At 44.2% G+C, this 15838-nt stretch overlaps 1 protein-coding gene across 7 annotated transcripts in view; it reads left to right on the forward strand.

Annotated features, from left to right (window-relative positions):
• The first annotated feature begins 2887 nt into the window (after positions 1-2887).
• LIMCH1 (LIM and calponin homology domains 1) overlaps positions 2888-15838 on the forward strand; it is a 174107-nt gene continuing 161156 nt past the window's right edge. For all 7 annotated transcript variants that reach the window (XM_084205237.1, XM_084205238.1, XM_084205239.1 and 4 more), the window contains exon 1: positions 2888-3251. In XM_084205237.1, coding sequence (XP_084061363.1) covers positions 3156-3251 — 96 coding nt within the window. In that variant the 5' untranslated portion in view covers positions 2888-3155. The remainder of the gene's footprint in view (positions 3252-15838) is intronic.

Raw genomic sequence — 15838 nt, forward strand, 5'->3', positions numbered from 1 at the left:
CCTTGCTGCCATGGGATAGGATCATGCCTGCCAGAACAGCAGTCAGGCCTTATTACACCTCTGCTCCTGCTACTCAAGAGGCTTAACAATTTTAGATGCTAGTTGAAGACAGAAAGAAAGAGGAGAGTTCCTTTTCCCAGCAGAGGAAACTAAACAACGTAGAAGACCAAACCAATTAATATAAGTTGAATACCTAATACCTAACCTTCCTCAAAGCCTCTATTTTTCCATTTATGCACAGCACCATAAAGATCCTTGCAAACCAGAGAAGATCTTCTTTCTCTGTTTCTGCTTTCTCCTATAATCACTATATTATGCATTTTTCGACAGTAACTTTACTTATGCACAGGCACAATCTGCTTTTGGGAAGGGTAACTGAACCTGGACAAAGATATGCAATTTGACACTGATACTTCACATCCCCATAGGTTTTCTCCTGTCTAATAAATATAGATATGAGTATGTTGATAAAGATTATTAAGGTGCTGGTTTGAGGTTTTTTTTTCTGGAAAGAAAAAAGAAGAAGCACTTGGTTTTAATAAGAGAATTTTGAAACGAACTTCCAAGAAAAAAATCTCCTATGTTTTTGCTGCTGCAAATTCCACCACTAAGTTTCTAGCAATGTTTCTGGTTAGGCTTCACCTGAGTGACCTTGGGAAAACCTTACTGGAGTTTCTAACATTCTAGTTTTCATATTTTGTCTTCTGCAGTTGCCAGGGTGGTTGTTGTAGGGAAAGGAGAATCGTTGAAAAACCTGTGACTGGTATTCAAGGGGCTTAGAGCAAGCTCTGCAACTCCCCAGGCAGATGGTGATTAAAAAAAAAAAAATAATGTAAGCTGGGCTGATGCTAGAAGTGTGTTTCCATGGGAACAGGGAGGTACGGATGCTGCCTCGTACTTGACCAAATGAGAAGCTCGTTCAGGATTAGGATTAGAAAAGAAGTGGCCAAATTCCTACTTCCAGTCAGAGTTTCTTTTACACTCCTAAATACATAACAGGGCTCTTTAAAGATTGCTCCAGCTCTATATCCATGTGGTGCCGTGAGGATTTAGCACATTTAAAAAGTTGTGTGCGCTTGACTGTAAGCGTATAAAGAGAAGTGTGTATCAGAGCACATTTTCTTTAATGATCCATGAAAATTGACTGCATAAATGGGAAATGAGTGTCCACCCCTCACTTCTAGACAAGGGTTTACCCCAGCCCAATCCAGCTCTTCTAGTTCTCCAAGAGGGGATGTTGAGATCACCAGACAGGAAAATCATGCATTTGATATTGCACAGTAATAAAAAAAAGAGGTAGGATAATTATTTTAAATTGTCAGTCTTTCACTGTCCCAGAAGAATGAATCTAATTGTTGTCTGATAAACATCAATGTTATTTAAATATTACAAGAATCAGAAAATAAATTGTTAGCATAAGTTTTTCAAAATACACTTCTTATTTATCTTTAAATGTTTGAGATTAGATTTCCCATTCATCTAGTTTTTGTCTAGTTGCAGTTCTCAGAAAAATCCGTATAAACCTTATATCCTGTTTTTAGGCCCTTTGTTACTCCAGCATATTTGAGGCAATAAACAAAGACCAAAAAAAAAAGGTAGCGAACAATAAAGACAAATTCCTAGAATGGAAACAGAGTTAAATATATGCACTTTTGTGGTATATTTATATTTTAAGAGTTGGCAATTTTTGTTGATTATCAAAATAAACAAGATTTAAAATCCCAGCTCCTGAACTGAGGGGAAATAAGGCCCAAACTAAGGGCATGTTGAAAAGTAGATCCTACAGTTTGCTTCTTGTCAAAACTTGTTGACACCTATCACAAGCTGTAGAAGTGGTCAGCTATGACCCCTTTCAAAAAAACCTTAGTAGTAGGGGTTAAAGTTCGCACACCTGCATTTCCAGCACACAGATACTTTTCTATGCTTTCATAAACATTAGCAAGTTACTTTGGCTCATGTTTTGAACACCCGTGAGAGGAGATTTTTAGGATTTGTCTTTTAGAAGGCCTGGTGAAAAAAAAATGTTCTTTCTGTTTCTAGAAACTTCTATGCTTAACCTTAGGCTAAAAAGCATCTGCTTGATCTAGGACTACTCACACCATGTAAGTTAGGCATGCAAGTCTCTGCAGGACAGAATTGGATTTCTTCCTCTGCATAAAGACAAAACCGGGAAGCATTCACCCTTGGTATATATTTTTAAGCACACCTTGATGCCTGCTCTGCTTCTCGAGGAAGACTAACGCAGTCCTGCCCTGTGCTGACCCTCACGCGTTTTCACAAGGCCGGTGTGGCCCCTCAGGAGCCCGAGGAGATGTTCCGCAGTGCCCTCAGCGGCACCTGCCGTGCTCCGCTCCCGGCGCAGAAGCCCCGGCCCTCAGGCAGGTGGGTGAGGGACGGGCGAGGAGCAGCTCGCCTTCCCGCCGCGGGCATGGAGGTTCTCGGGTGCCCCGCGTAGCAGCATCCATTAATGAATGAGCTGTTTATTTAAGGCAGCAGCCGCAAACAGCAATTCACCGTGTGCGGCTCGGTGCCCTCCGAGAGCTGAGGGTGGGGGACTGGCCGCCCCCCCCAAACAGGGGGAGCCTTGCCATCGAGTTCCCCCCTCCCAGGGAGCAGGGGTGAGGGGAACGGCTCTTCCCCAAGCAGGGAGCGCCTTGCCATCACCGTCCCCGTCCCCGTCCCCCACGCGGGGTGCCCGAGTCCCCCGCCCACCCTCCCCCCGGCCGCAGCGCCGCCCGCGATGCGATGCTCGCGGCGGGGAGGCGGCGGCGCGGGCATTTGCATGGGCTGAAGGCAAAGCGGCTTCTCCCGTCTGTTTTATTTTTAGCTGGCAGCTCAGGACAGCGCAGCGCAGCGCAGCTCCCCTCCGCCGGCGGGGCGGGCGGGGCGGCAGCCGAGGGAGGACCGAGCCGGCAGGGCGGGCGGACGGACGGGGCACCGGCGGAGAGGGGTTACCGCAGGCGAGCTGCAGCCAGCCGGGCTGCGGAGCGCCGCCGCCCCCGGCTCCCGCCCCGGCGGCTGCGAGCAGGGAGAGGCAGGGACAGACAGGCAGCGGCCTCCGGCGTCCCCTCGCTGCGGCCGCGGCTCGCCCCGGGCTGGCGACTCGGTGCCTGGCTTCTCCCCCGCCGCAGCCGCGGCGCGCCGGGGCCCTGCAGATGGCCAGTCCTGGGCTGGAGCTGGGAGAGGTTCAGCCTCCTGCCGAGCCCCCCCAGCCTGAGCTGGCCTTCAGCGAGGCTCAGAAATGGATCGAGGTAAGCCCGCGGGATGGCAGGGGTGCGAGCGCCTGACCCCATCGGGGACGCCCCGCGGGACAACCCGGTGTCCTTCCCTCCCCCCACGGTCGCTGTCCCCCCGGGGACTCTGGGCGTTTTATTCCACGCTGATCTCTATCCCGGCCTCCCCGCCGCTCTCCTCAGCTTTCCTCGCTGCGGGGAAAGCAGCCGGGGCCGACCGAGCCGCCGCTCAGCCCCCGCGGAGGGTGCGCACCTTTGGATGGGCCCCCGCCCCCCTTCCGTCGCTTCCAAACTTAATCTGTTAATCGCATTTCCCCTCCCCGCCCCCGGTGCTGGGATGAACGGGACGGCTGTAAACATGAGCCGGGCAGGTGCGCCGAGCTACGGAGAGGACGCGGATGCTTCCCTGTCCCCCGGGGCTCCCGGGGGCGGCGAGCGGCCCCCGCCCCGCCGGGAAGCGCCCGCCCCGCGCCCCGCCGGCTCCCCGGGCCTCGGGCGGCGGCGGCGGCCGCGCAGGTAGCGCTCCGCAGTGCGCGGAGGGGCGGGCCGGCACCGCTGCGAGGCCGGGGACAGCCCCACTGCCCCTGTTCCCGTCTCTCAGCCTACCAAGGAGAGATATTAGTCTGGGTGTTCAAGCAGGGCAGAAAAAATAGATGCGCTTGCTGTTTGCTCGTGCCGTAAAACGGAAAGATGGGCAGGTGGAGGGTCAAATTTAATAGTTAAATATTTTGGCGTGCCAATAGAGACGCTGAAAATAGCTCCCCATCTGATTTCCGGTACAGAACATGTGTGAAGGTGCCATAAACCCAGATGCCAGGGTAGCTGCTCCCTTCAGCTGCGGGCTTTGAATTTAATCTGCAGCTTTTAGAAAGCCTCAGTGGATTCTCTTTTCTGAAAGTGACTAGGCAAAAGGTTGTAAAAATCGTTGGGACTTTAAGATTGTGTGAAGCCCTGTGAATTTCAGACTGTGATGTTTTAGTCCAGTATCAATTGGAAAAGTAATGCTGTGTCAGGCTTCAGGGAATTGGCCCTGACATGATGTGAATCTGGCTGGTGTAGGACCAGAGGCAGAGGAGCCATGATGAATGTGAAAAGATGGGCTTTTGTGCTAAGAAAAGGTGAGCATGTAGCTTGGAAAAGTGAAGTGCACATAAACACCATTTGTCTTGGGAAGATGAATACAGCAGTTTCTCTTCTTTATGACAGAGGACCAAAGGAGAGAGGCACGTGACTCCATCATACATATGGTATAAAAATACCTTGTGACCATGAGTCCTGCTGACTACTAATGAAGCCAAGAACTCAATGGTGAAGCAGTTCTCTGTAGATAACAAAGCTGTCATCAGCCCCTCCAGGCACGATAATAATTAAGGGACTATAAGTCTTCCTGTATTAGAACAAACCTTGTGGGTCAGGCAGAAACTTCTCTCTTGGGCAGTTTATTCCACAGTTCACTGTGGCAGGAGGTCTCTTGCCTGTTTCTTGTGCTACACAGGCCCTGGTGAGCAGAGCAGGAGAGCTCTTTAAGTTCTTTTCCTCCATGCAAGTCCGAGAGTTCAATGTGTACAGGGGAAGCTGTCAATAACTTCTTGTGCTTCCTCCAGATTTTAAAGTATCATCTGCTCGATGCCTGAGTGACAGAACTGTAATGTACTGTTAATTTTGCAACCATCCCCTTGCCTGAGGGGAATGTGTCAGGAGCCTGGAGCATTGCCACAGCTGTGGTGTGAGAGGGAAGCATCTGCCTCCCCAGCAATGCCCAGAGTTGATGCTCCCACTAAGAGAAAGAGGGAAGAAGCTGCCAGTGAAGCAAATGTGGGTTAATTTGCCTAACACATCGTATTTCCTTTTAATCCCAGTTTGGCTTAAGCTCTGGAGCATGAGGGTTATTACCTCTTCCAAAAATCTAGTCAGCATTCACCCTTCTAAATCTGGATGGTTTGAATTTATTGAATTATGCAGAACTTGATATGCTAGTGCAAAGTTATTGAAAAGCAATGTCAGTCTTAAAAAGAAATAAAATTTAAAAAATAGGAAATTATAGGGTATCAACATTCAGTGTGCCAAGCCCTATCAATTTGCATGAAAAGCAGAAATGGGGGTCATGCTGTGTCTGGTTACTAAGTCCATCTGCTTCAGCTGGCTCTGTACTTGTCTCTCACCAGTTTATTCTCTGGCCTAGAGATGTTAGGAAATGTCCAGTGTGTTGTGTCTTCCAACTCCTCTCTGACCATTTAAAACTACATATCTCTCAAATGAAAAAAAAATTGTTATAATTGCAAGGAGAGATACTGAACATGTAGTATGGAGCAGACAAGCTAGTGAAAATGTTAGCAATGTAAAACAGCTTAAAATCTGTCTTAGGCTGTAAAATAGTGCCATGCAAGGAAATTAAAGTAGAAATGGACAGATTGAAAACTCTCTCAGCTTACTGTGCATTTTTATTTCTAATGATTAAGATGTGTGACCTGCTTGTTCGATTCTCATCTGGTTTAAATCCCTGTGTGAGGGCTGTCGTTATTGTTGTAGGGCTGCAGAAATCCACCCCATGGTCTGCAGTAGGTTTTTCCTGTGGTGGGACTAGAAAGAGAGGCTTCTCCTCTTCTTGCAGATGGGCAGCCAAGACATTAAGTTATGAGTGTTTAGATCTGAAAGGATCAAGGATCTTCCATTCCACTGCTCCAGAGGTCTTAGGGGTCTTGTTTTTACTCCTAGGGTCTTACTCCTTGGGTCTGTCACCTTTCACCAGAGATGGTCTTCTGGGTGCCACAAGCCTTCCTTTTTCTCTGCCAGCATTACTTTAATCTGGATGCTGCAGTGTAGGGTGGTCTAAATTACACTGAAGTTTTGCTGGTTACATTTGGGTAGAAAACCAGAGTTCAGTCTTCCTTAATTTTGCATAAATATCAACTGTGCGTCCCCCTTGTAACAGCAAACTAGTCTATTATTTTAGTTTAGCTTGGCATGTGCTGCTTAAGTGAAGAATGCCCTCTTAATGATAAAATGCACCTTATTAGTAGCACTCAGAGGAATTAAAATAAAGACATTGAATGAAAAATCCTGTGAGAGAGCTACATCAGTCTGCATTATTAAAGGTGTGGTATCTCATTTCAATTAATGTGTCTCAGTTTCACTGAAAGAATATATCAACCTTGTAAAGCCTAATGGCATACTATAGCAAAATAACAAACCTAATTTAATCTAATGGCCTGTAATCTTAAAATATCAAGGTTCTGTGTGTGTGTGTTTAATCTGGAATAGCTGGTGGTTGGAAGAACATCTGTACAAACAGAGTTATTCTTGCTGTAAAGAGTCATAGGAGAATGATATGGTAATAAAGTCACATTTAATACTGGTGTAACTCCTAAGGGTATTGTTATCTCTTCATCGTGCCTCCTAGCCTTGCCTCATTAATATGCTCTCTCCTCACTGCTGAGACTTGGTTCAATTAGGGATGGTTTTTCCATAGATTTGTATTCCTTAGAAACTTTGCTAGCTGATAAGAAGACTTCCTTCATAGTTGTATGGCAATAATAAGCAGGTTGTGTTTTTCTGTCCATTGTGATGAGTGCTTGACTTTATCACTCCATCTAGATGTCTGTAAGCTAAACCCTGTCAGCTTCTAATAATCTGTTGCTTTTTTCCTATATACATTCCCCGCAAGAATTCTTGTGTTATGGAGAAATTTGCCAGCCAGAGAAGTTTGTTGGGTGTTTTGTGTCCTCTTTTTGCCTTCTAGCAAAAACACCTCTTAGATTTTTGCATTTAAGGTGGTGTTTTAAATTGGTAACAGTGGTACTGCTTCTAGGAGAAGCTGTAGGACCATCTGCATTCCCTAGTGCCTCTGGATGTGACACAACACACAGCAAAATAGGCAGGTCCCTCCTGCATTACTTTCTCTATGGAAGAGTATGAGAGGCACAAATTCAGGGAAGAGACTCAGGCAAATAAACTTCATGTTATTTGCTTGAGCGGGAGTCTAGAAACAAGGTTTCTGTAGTGTTTCTCTCTCAGCCAGAGAGGAGGTTCCACTGCAAAAATGTAACTTAAAAGGAGCTGAAGGTAATTCTTTGAGCAAAATCTTTCCTGATGGGGAAGGACCTGTTTGAAGTATCTGTGGTGGTGTACTGGAACTCGAGTAATACACAAGTTTGTTTATAGGTCTTCAGAATGCAATATGACCTTTGAGGAACATCAGAGATAAAGTTCTTTTGGTGAAATGTATTGGGGAAGCTGACTGATGAGCTGAGTATATGAGCAACCTGTGTCCTACAGGAGTGTTTCTATTTCCAAACATGTGTAGACATCTACTCTCTGTGAAGCTGATTCTAAGATCCTTGAATAGGCACACCAGTTCCTTTGACCATTGACACAGTTCCTAGAATGGTGGTGCCTGTAGTCAAACTGGGACCTTTGGGTGCCACTACAGTCATGCCATTATTTGGATAGGAATGCATTAAATCCAACAGACATCTTCTCTAGCAAGCATTTCCAGAGGCTTCAGTTGAACTACTTTATAAAGGTATTTAAATACAACAATTTAAGTGCAGAGTGTTGCACCAAGACCTAAAACCGAACGGCTTTATTAATCAAATATTGTAGAATAGTTGTTGAATGAACCTCCAAGCAGTGTTTGCAGGTCAAATTTCTCGGCTTTTAGCCTTTCTTTCTTTTGACCTCCTTTTCTTCTGCTGGAAGAGTGTCTTACCTATATACTTTAAGTAATGTATTGGGAATTTGTTTATTAAAGTGAGCAGGTGTATGCTCAGACTAGAAGAAATGTATGCAAATGTGTTAGACAAGTAGTCTGATATGTGGACAAACTGAAGTATAGGCCAGAAGAATCCTTCCCATGGTGTTTGCAAGGTAACCTTGAAGAATCAAAAAGTGTGTGGCTGATATCAGGCCCTAGATGTATGTGAATGCGGGATAACTTTACTGTGATTACAGTGACTGGGCTCGGAGAGGAATTCTTCACTGCCATCTCTGCATCTCCTCCTGGGCAGCATTTAGGGACTGCAGGCAGGACAGATGGGATGCTCTTCATTCTGGCTCAGTTAGTCATTTGGTGGAATGACAGCTAAATTGATTTAATGGGTGTGGTAGAACCCACCCAAACTCTCTGACCCTGTCAGACTACCACCTTCTAGAAATTTTTTCCTCTCCAGTTGCCTGGCAGCTGACCTCCTGTGCTGTACACATGAACCCAGTTCCCGTGTCATGAGATCTGTTTAAGCCATGTTACAAGTAGCGCTTGGCACAGGGGTGAAAATAATCAGAACAACAATACTTGTGTTGAAGGGATAATGTCAGGAAAAGCAGGACTGAACTCTTAATAGTCTCAAATCTGAATTAATTTCTACTTTCAGTATTGAAATTTTAAAATAGGTAAAAGATCTGACCTTAACACCAGTCTGGGATGCCGTTATGCAGTTGGTGGTAGAGACCAGTTAGCACAGCTATGTCATGCCCCTGGGCTTGTTCTGCTAGTAGCTGCATTTTTTAAAATTATTTTTTTTAAGGCAAACTTTGGTCCTCTAGAAAGGAATGTGAAATCTTTTTGAAGTATGGAGTTTAAATAGTAGGTTGATACAGCAGAATTTTCTAGCTTCTAAAATGTTTTGGCTTATCAGGTCATAAAAAATGCATTATCTTTTGTTTGGAAAATCTAGCAGTCTAGGAGCTTTTCATCCATGGACGAGAAATTCTGTGCATTCTTTTTCTGCAAACATTACAAGAAGAACAATTTTCTAAAGAAAAAGACATTTATGGGGTGAAAGTGTCGCTTAAAAGGACAGCTGCATGGGGGAAGGTACGAACATTTTGGCGTGCACGCCATGAAGATCTAAGCTTGCCCTCCTTCTCCTTCTTCTCCTTCTCCTTCTCCTTCTCCTTCTCCTTCTCCTTCTCCTTCTCCTTCTCCTTCTCCTTCTCCTTCTCCTTCTCCTTCTCCTTCTCCTTCTCCTTCTCCTTCTCCTTCTCCTTCTCCTTCTCCTTCTCCTTCTCCTTCTCCTTCTCCTTCTCCTTCTCCTTCTCCTTCTCCTTCTCCTTCTCCTTCTCCTTCTCCTTCTCCTTCTCCTTCTCCTTCTCCTTCTCCTTCTCCTTCCAATATTATCCCTTAAAGAAGGAAGACTTGCCTCACTTGGGCCCTTAGATCACAATGGGTACAACAGATTCCATGGCACCAGGAACATGACATTAAAGTTGATAGCTGAAACTTCTCCCAGCTATGTTAACCACCGCCGTGGGTGAAAGGGCTGTGGCCTGTGTCCTTTTTGCCAAACCTGTTTTATTATAGGAAACTGTAAAAATTACTGGCTTCATTGGCTTGGCTTGATTTTTTTTTTGTTATTATTTAATTCATTGTGCACTGATATAAGTGACCATTAAAGAATTTAAAATTCCCTTCCTTTCCAGATCTTGAGAAGATGACATGCGGACTTAATTCTTGAGGATTTAGATGCTAAATCCTTAAAAGGCTTTTTGTTTGTGGTATTAGTTGTTTATAGGAATCCCTTACCTTGATATTCACTCTGCTCAGTTCCAGTATAACCTGCTACTGTTAACTAGGGTTATTCCTAAATTGTGTGCATATATGATGATTATTGCCAGCAATCCTTACCCTAGAAAAATGTCTAGCTTAACAACAGGGTTAATAGTAGAGCTTGCATCTGATGTTAAAATTGACTTGAAGTAGTCTAGTGAATTCTTGATTGATGAGGAGAAGAAAATCCTCTTCATTTGCTCTTTTGAAGAGAAACCCTATTTTGCTGGTTTTGGCTGTTCAAAGGTCTCATGCCCAGTACCAAAGACAGCTTGATTTTGAAATCATTCTTGACAAGCTAAAATTATGAAAAATAATACTGCTATGGCTTCTTGGCTTTGGCATCATTGTCAGTGATTCTTCACAGAGCACTTCACAGGCTAAGGAGCAGCATGGTGGAGGCAGGGGAAGCAATTCTTTAATTCTGCTCTGAATGGATGGATGAGTAAGGTAAGAGAGAAATGTTCTTCATTAATTGCTCCTTCACAGTGTGTTCTGCGTGATCCCTGGTTCATGATGGAAAAAAACCAGGCATTTTTGCAATGTGTGATCTGATCCCACTGTGAGTTTCAGAAAGAACATTGAAGAAAAAGTTCTCTGTGATGGCTTTTTCCTTATGCTGTTCCAACATCCAAATGCTCTCTACCTCCATCTGACTTTTCCACAGTCTTCAGATGAATCCCAGCCGTTCAGTTATCTACAAGCTATGTGGAAAGTGGCTGCACATACTCTATGTAATGCACAAAACCCAGGAGACCTCATCCTGATACTGTAAATACATTCCCTCTGGTTTCCTTTCCTCTTGGTGTTGGTAGATCTCTGCAGAGTGCTGCAATCGGGAGCAATCAAATATCTGGGTGGATTACAGTATCATTTAATAAGTAAATTAAGCTGTTACCTGCAGTTCTTCAGACATACATTGCTGTGTCTCAGGTTTTTCTCACCAACAATGAGGAAGTAAAATCTATGGAAAGATTAATACGTAAGAGTTTCAAAAATTTATTTTAGCTCTGATACATACATACAGCAGAAATGCAGGTAAAGGGGTCTACATAATGTATTGATAATGTTTGTTAGCACTGCATCATCTGAATTCCTTCATAGAGGATGGGAGTCTTGGAAGGAGAAGTTGTGAACTGAGGATGAAGAAAAGTACTGTCTTCCACTCTGGGACCTTTGCATTTCCAGAGGGGCAGGAAAAACCTCCAGATGATCTTTCCACTAAAACCAGAAGGCCAAGAAGCTCAAAGGAATTTGTAGCTCAGCATCAGGTCACAAACTGGCACAAAGGGTTTTAACTGTTGCTCTGACTTGAGAAGCATAACCTCGCTTTTGCAAAAGCAGAGGCTCATACCCATATATAACTGATTTCAAGTGGGAGCAGAATGCCTGCATGGCTACAGAGGACAGGGGGTTGAGGTTAAAAATCTCTTTGTGGGGTTTTCCCAGCACTGTTCTTCATGAAATGCAGAAAATTATGCTGTTGCATGACAGCAGATTGTGGCTCTGGTGGAGGTTAGAGGTCTTAGTATGTGTCTTAAAGCAAATATAACTCCCAAATCCAAACCTCTAACTTTAGTCTTCACCTGCATATAAATATTCAAGGAAATTATGGAACTTATAATGATTTAATTTCTTGTGCAAATTTTATATCTGATATCGGTGTATTGGATACTCTGTTTTAATTCTACTTCCAACAAATACTGAAAATTCTTTGTCCAAATGTCTACTTTACTAATCTAGAAAATTCTTAAGTAAGAGATTATTTTTAAGTCTGCTGTCAGAGAAGGGAAGCTTCTGTGTCTGAAGAAAAGAACTGAAGTAATTCTCCCCTTTTTTTCCCCTGGATTCCTGGTTTTGAGTATTAACTTCATGCCTTTGATGGCAATTTTGCTTGTATTTTCCATTTTCTTATTTTCCATTTTAAAAAATGTCATGGTGTGTTAGCTGAAGTCTGCTACTTGTCAGTGAGCATTTCCTGACTGTGTTTGGGAAAGGGAGAGGGATGAGAAGAGGCAGGAGTGGCTGCCTTGTCTCTGTCAGGCTGGTGCAGGCAGGGATGCCCAATGTGCCAGGATGTCCAGCCATGAATCCCTTGGCTTTGTTTCTGTGCGATTGTTGTGATTCATTTCAGTGGGCTAACTCACATATATTGCTGCAACAAAAACAACTCTGGAAATTTTTTCAGTCCAGAGGCATAAATGTAACTATGTAATCTAAACAGAAAAAAAAAAAAAAAAAAGAGAATAACTATGTAAGTATCTTTTTTCTGTTTGTTCTTTTCCGGATTCTGATGAGTCTTTTTTGAAGTTGTAGTTTGGAAAAAGGAAGCTATGGATTTAGGAGTAGTATGCATGTGCAGTGTCTGTCATCTGACAGTGTTTGGCAAGAAAATAATTTTTTTTCCAGAAAAAAAATTATGCTTGCAAGGAAAAGAAGGTGTCATAATCAGTGAGTCACAAAAGTGAGTCTTGCCCGCGTTCACAGAAATTATATAAAACCTTAGCCTAATATCCTACCCCTCCAAACCCAATTTTTATTTCAACAAGGGGGCCTTCAGTTTTGGAATAACATGTTAAAAACCCAAAAATCAACAAAGTTTAATTGACTCAAATGATCCTTTATTAGAAACATCTTGCCTGTTCCAAAGGGAAGCAAAAGTACTCTAAACATTTTAATTGTGAACATGCAGGTCTTCAGTCCTGCTGCGACTTTGCTTTCTCCTTCTCTCAGACCAGAGCCGCTCTGCCCACGTCACTGCTCTGCTGAGGGTGCTGGGCTGAAGGGCACTTTCTGGCAAGCCAGGTACTTCTGCCTGCTTCTGCTAAGGGCTGTAGGCAGGGCTACACTGATCTCTCAGCATGGCCCAGGTGTGTGGCTGCTGCTCGGAGTGGAGGTGGTGTGGTGGCACTGCTCAGAGTGGAGTGGAGGTTGTGGCAGGGCTCAGAGTGGAGGTGGTGTGGTGGCACTGCTCAAAGTGGAGGTGGCGTGGTGGCACTGCTCAGAGTGGAGGTGGTGTGGCACTGCTTGGAGTGGAGGTGGTGTGGTGGCACTGCTCAAAGTGGAGGTGGGGTGGTGGCACTGCTCAAAGTGGAGGTGGTGTGGTGGCACTGCTCAGAGTGGAGGTAGCGTGGTGGCACTGCTCGGAGTGGAGGTGGTGTGGTGGCACTGCTCAGAGTGGAGGTGGTGTGGTGGCACTGCTCAGAGTGGAGGTGGTGTGGTGGCACTGCTTGGAGTGGAGGTGATGTGGCACTGCTCAGAGTGGAGGTGGTGTGGTGGCAGTGCTCGGAGTGGAGGTGGCGTGGTGGCGCTGCTCGGAGTGGAGGTGGTGTGGCAGTGCTCAAACTGGAGGTGGTGGCTCTCGTGTGGTGGTTCCAGCTGGTGGTTCCAGCACAGGCAGCTGTTGCATTGCAGCTCCTGATATCCAGAGACTCTCAGACTGGCACAGCACAGTGAAGGGTGAGATACATCCTGTGAGGAGATGAGCATAAAGGGAGCACAGGGTGTTAAAAATCAAGCTGGTGAAGTTGAAGTAGTTTTACCTCCCTTATCTTTCAATAATTATTTTCTCCCAGGAAGCAGCCCTCAATTAGATTTGCAGATGCTCATTTGCTATGGGTGCCTTCCAGCTAAAAGCATCAAACCCATCACACTGGATTTGCAGTAGGACTGGATCTGAAGGATGTGCAGTTTATGAAGGATGCACTGCGATTCGTGGGAGAACCTGCTTGGAGTACCCTACACAGGAAAAGATCCCTATTTTTATGTAAAAATGCATCTCAGTAATAAATGCTTTGTAACTTCATTCCTTTCACTCATTTTGCTTTGTGTTAGTAGCTTTAGGGGAGAAAGTAAGCAAGTATAGTATAGTATAGTATAGTATAGTATAGTATAGTATAGTATAGCATAGCATAGCATAGCATAGCATAGCATAGCATAGCATAGCATAGTATAGTATAGTATAGTATAGTATAGTATAGTATAGTATAGTATAGTATACAAAGTAAGCAGTTATAGATAGCCATGGGACAATTTAGTGAAAATTCACAGGGGTAGCTCTGGGTGACATTCCAGTAAGATATAATAAAAAACTTGTCTACCGGTGCTTGTAGGATTTTATCCAATCATTTCCATTCATTGTAGTTCACTACTGTCTCTGAAATAATAGCTGAATAATAGCTTTGATTCTGTGCTTTTTATTTTTGGATTTCAACCAAGACTCTTGAGTGCATATTCTGGTCATAGGCAGATCTGATATTTGTGGTTTTTACATCCACCCTCAATATTTGTTAGTTTTTCAGTGCAATGCTTAGTTCTCCATTGCATTACTGGGTTTCCTTTTTTTCTTTTCTTTTTTTAAAATAAATTGTGTGGAAAAAACTTGCATTTCAGCTTCCCACATTAAGGGCCTTGAAATCAATAGATCAAAGCCAGGGCAGACTTGCTGGAAGTGGTGCAATTTCAGACTATGTTGAAAGCTTTTGTTTTCTGTCTTTTTCCTGTCTCTTGGTATCTCCCAAGAGGAGGAAGACCATGAGGGGGGTCTCTGTGTAGGGAAGGGGAGTAGGCCATCGTTGCATGCTCGGGGTGCAGGGCTGTGTGACTGGAAGGAGCTGATTTTCACAAGCAGCAGTGGGGCAGGCTTTGCCCAGGACGAGGAGCTCCAATATGAAGCACCAAAGCAATGGTTTCCCATGGCTTGACCTGGTGTCCAGTACACCCAGGAAATAGGTGCTGTTGGAAAAAGTGCTCCTGGAGAAAGGACTGTCAGTGTTAGCTATGAGCAGGGAACATTTCTCAGGGCATGCCACTTCAGCCAGGTAGATGTTTTTTTTAGGATTGAGAGGGAATACATAAGCATCTTGTACACAAAACCATATGAAAAGAGCAAAACATAAGCTCCTATTTGTGATAGAGTCAATGAAGTTGAGATGCTTCCACACATCAAAAACTTGCTGCTACTCTGCTAAGAATAAGCTTTTATTTCTTCAAGAAAAAGCAAGTTAGAGAAATGGCTCTTCCACAATGTAGAAAGCTGCTGACAGGGGCAGAAGGTCACTTCCAATGTGCACACTTGTGTCCTTTGTTGTGTAGAGGTGTATCATAGCAGAATTCCTTGGGACAATGGCATGAAATGAAAAGAGCTGCTGTCTGACAAGTCTTCCACAACCAATTGCATTTATAGGTTGCCATGAAAAGTCTTGTGAACGACTGAGCTTGAAGCCAAGTGTGTTGACCTGTGCACTTGTCCTACTCCTCAGAGCCATGATTTTTTCCTGCCAGAAGTCTAATGAGGCTGTTGGAGGGAAAGAGCACGTTTGGGAATTTCTGGACTGCTGTAACTATAGCTCTTTCACTCCCAGTGCAGTGACAGAATATTTGAACTAATACAAGTTAGGAGAATTACAACTTTGTTCTTACTAGTAAAACAAAATGCCCTATTTTTTTGTTCATCAACAGCCCATCTAACTTAAAATATGGCTTTTGACTGAAGGGCTTTGGACCATTTTGCTTTCTGCTTGTGTGGGCAATGCTGGGGGATTTTTTTGTCTGTAAATGACTGCCCAGTAACCCATCTGTTAATGCACAGAAATATAGGTGGTAAAAGGCACTCACTTGATGCATTTGTCACATGGATTCTGCCAGCTCTCTGCCTTCTATGCGCCTTAGGGACTTAAAATATCTTTATATAGGATAATTGTTATTGCAAGCTTACTTGAGTAGTTGACGTGCAGTTGTCATCCATGCCCTTTGTATCTTTGTATCCTGGTGCATATAACTTCAAGGTTTTTCTTCTAAAATTGCACAGAAATAAAGAAAATTAGGAAATTTAGTTGAGAGAAGGGAAGAAATGAGAATTAGCAGAGTCTGGATAAAGACCTCCAAGAGAACACATCCAGTAACAGGCACTTCAGAGAATATAAGCTAGATCAGGCATGTCTAATCCACTGTAAAATCTCCTTTTCCCCAGAATGTCCTGGTTGGAGTGGAGATCTCGGGCCCTGATCATGTTGCAGGCAAGATGTAGCTCTTTCTACTGGAAATATTTGATAGCAATTCT

The sequence above is a fragment of the Fringilla coelebs genome, assembly GCF_963513975.1.
Source record: "Fringilla coelebs genome assembly, chromosome: 4".
Classification (NCBI taxonomy): domain Eukaryota; kingdom Metazoa; phylum Chordata; class Aves; order Passeriformes; family Fringillidae; genus Fringilla; species Fringilla coelebs.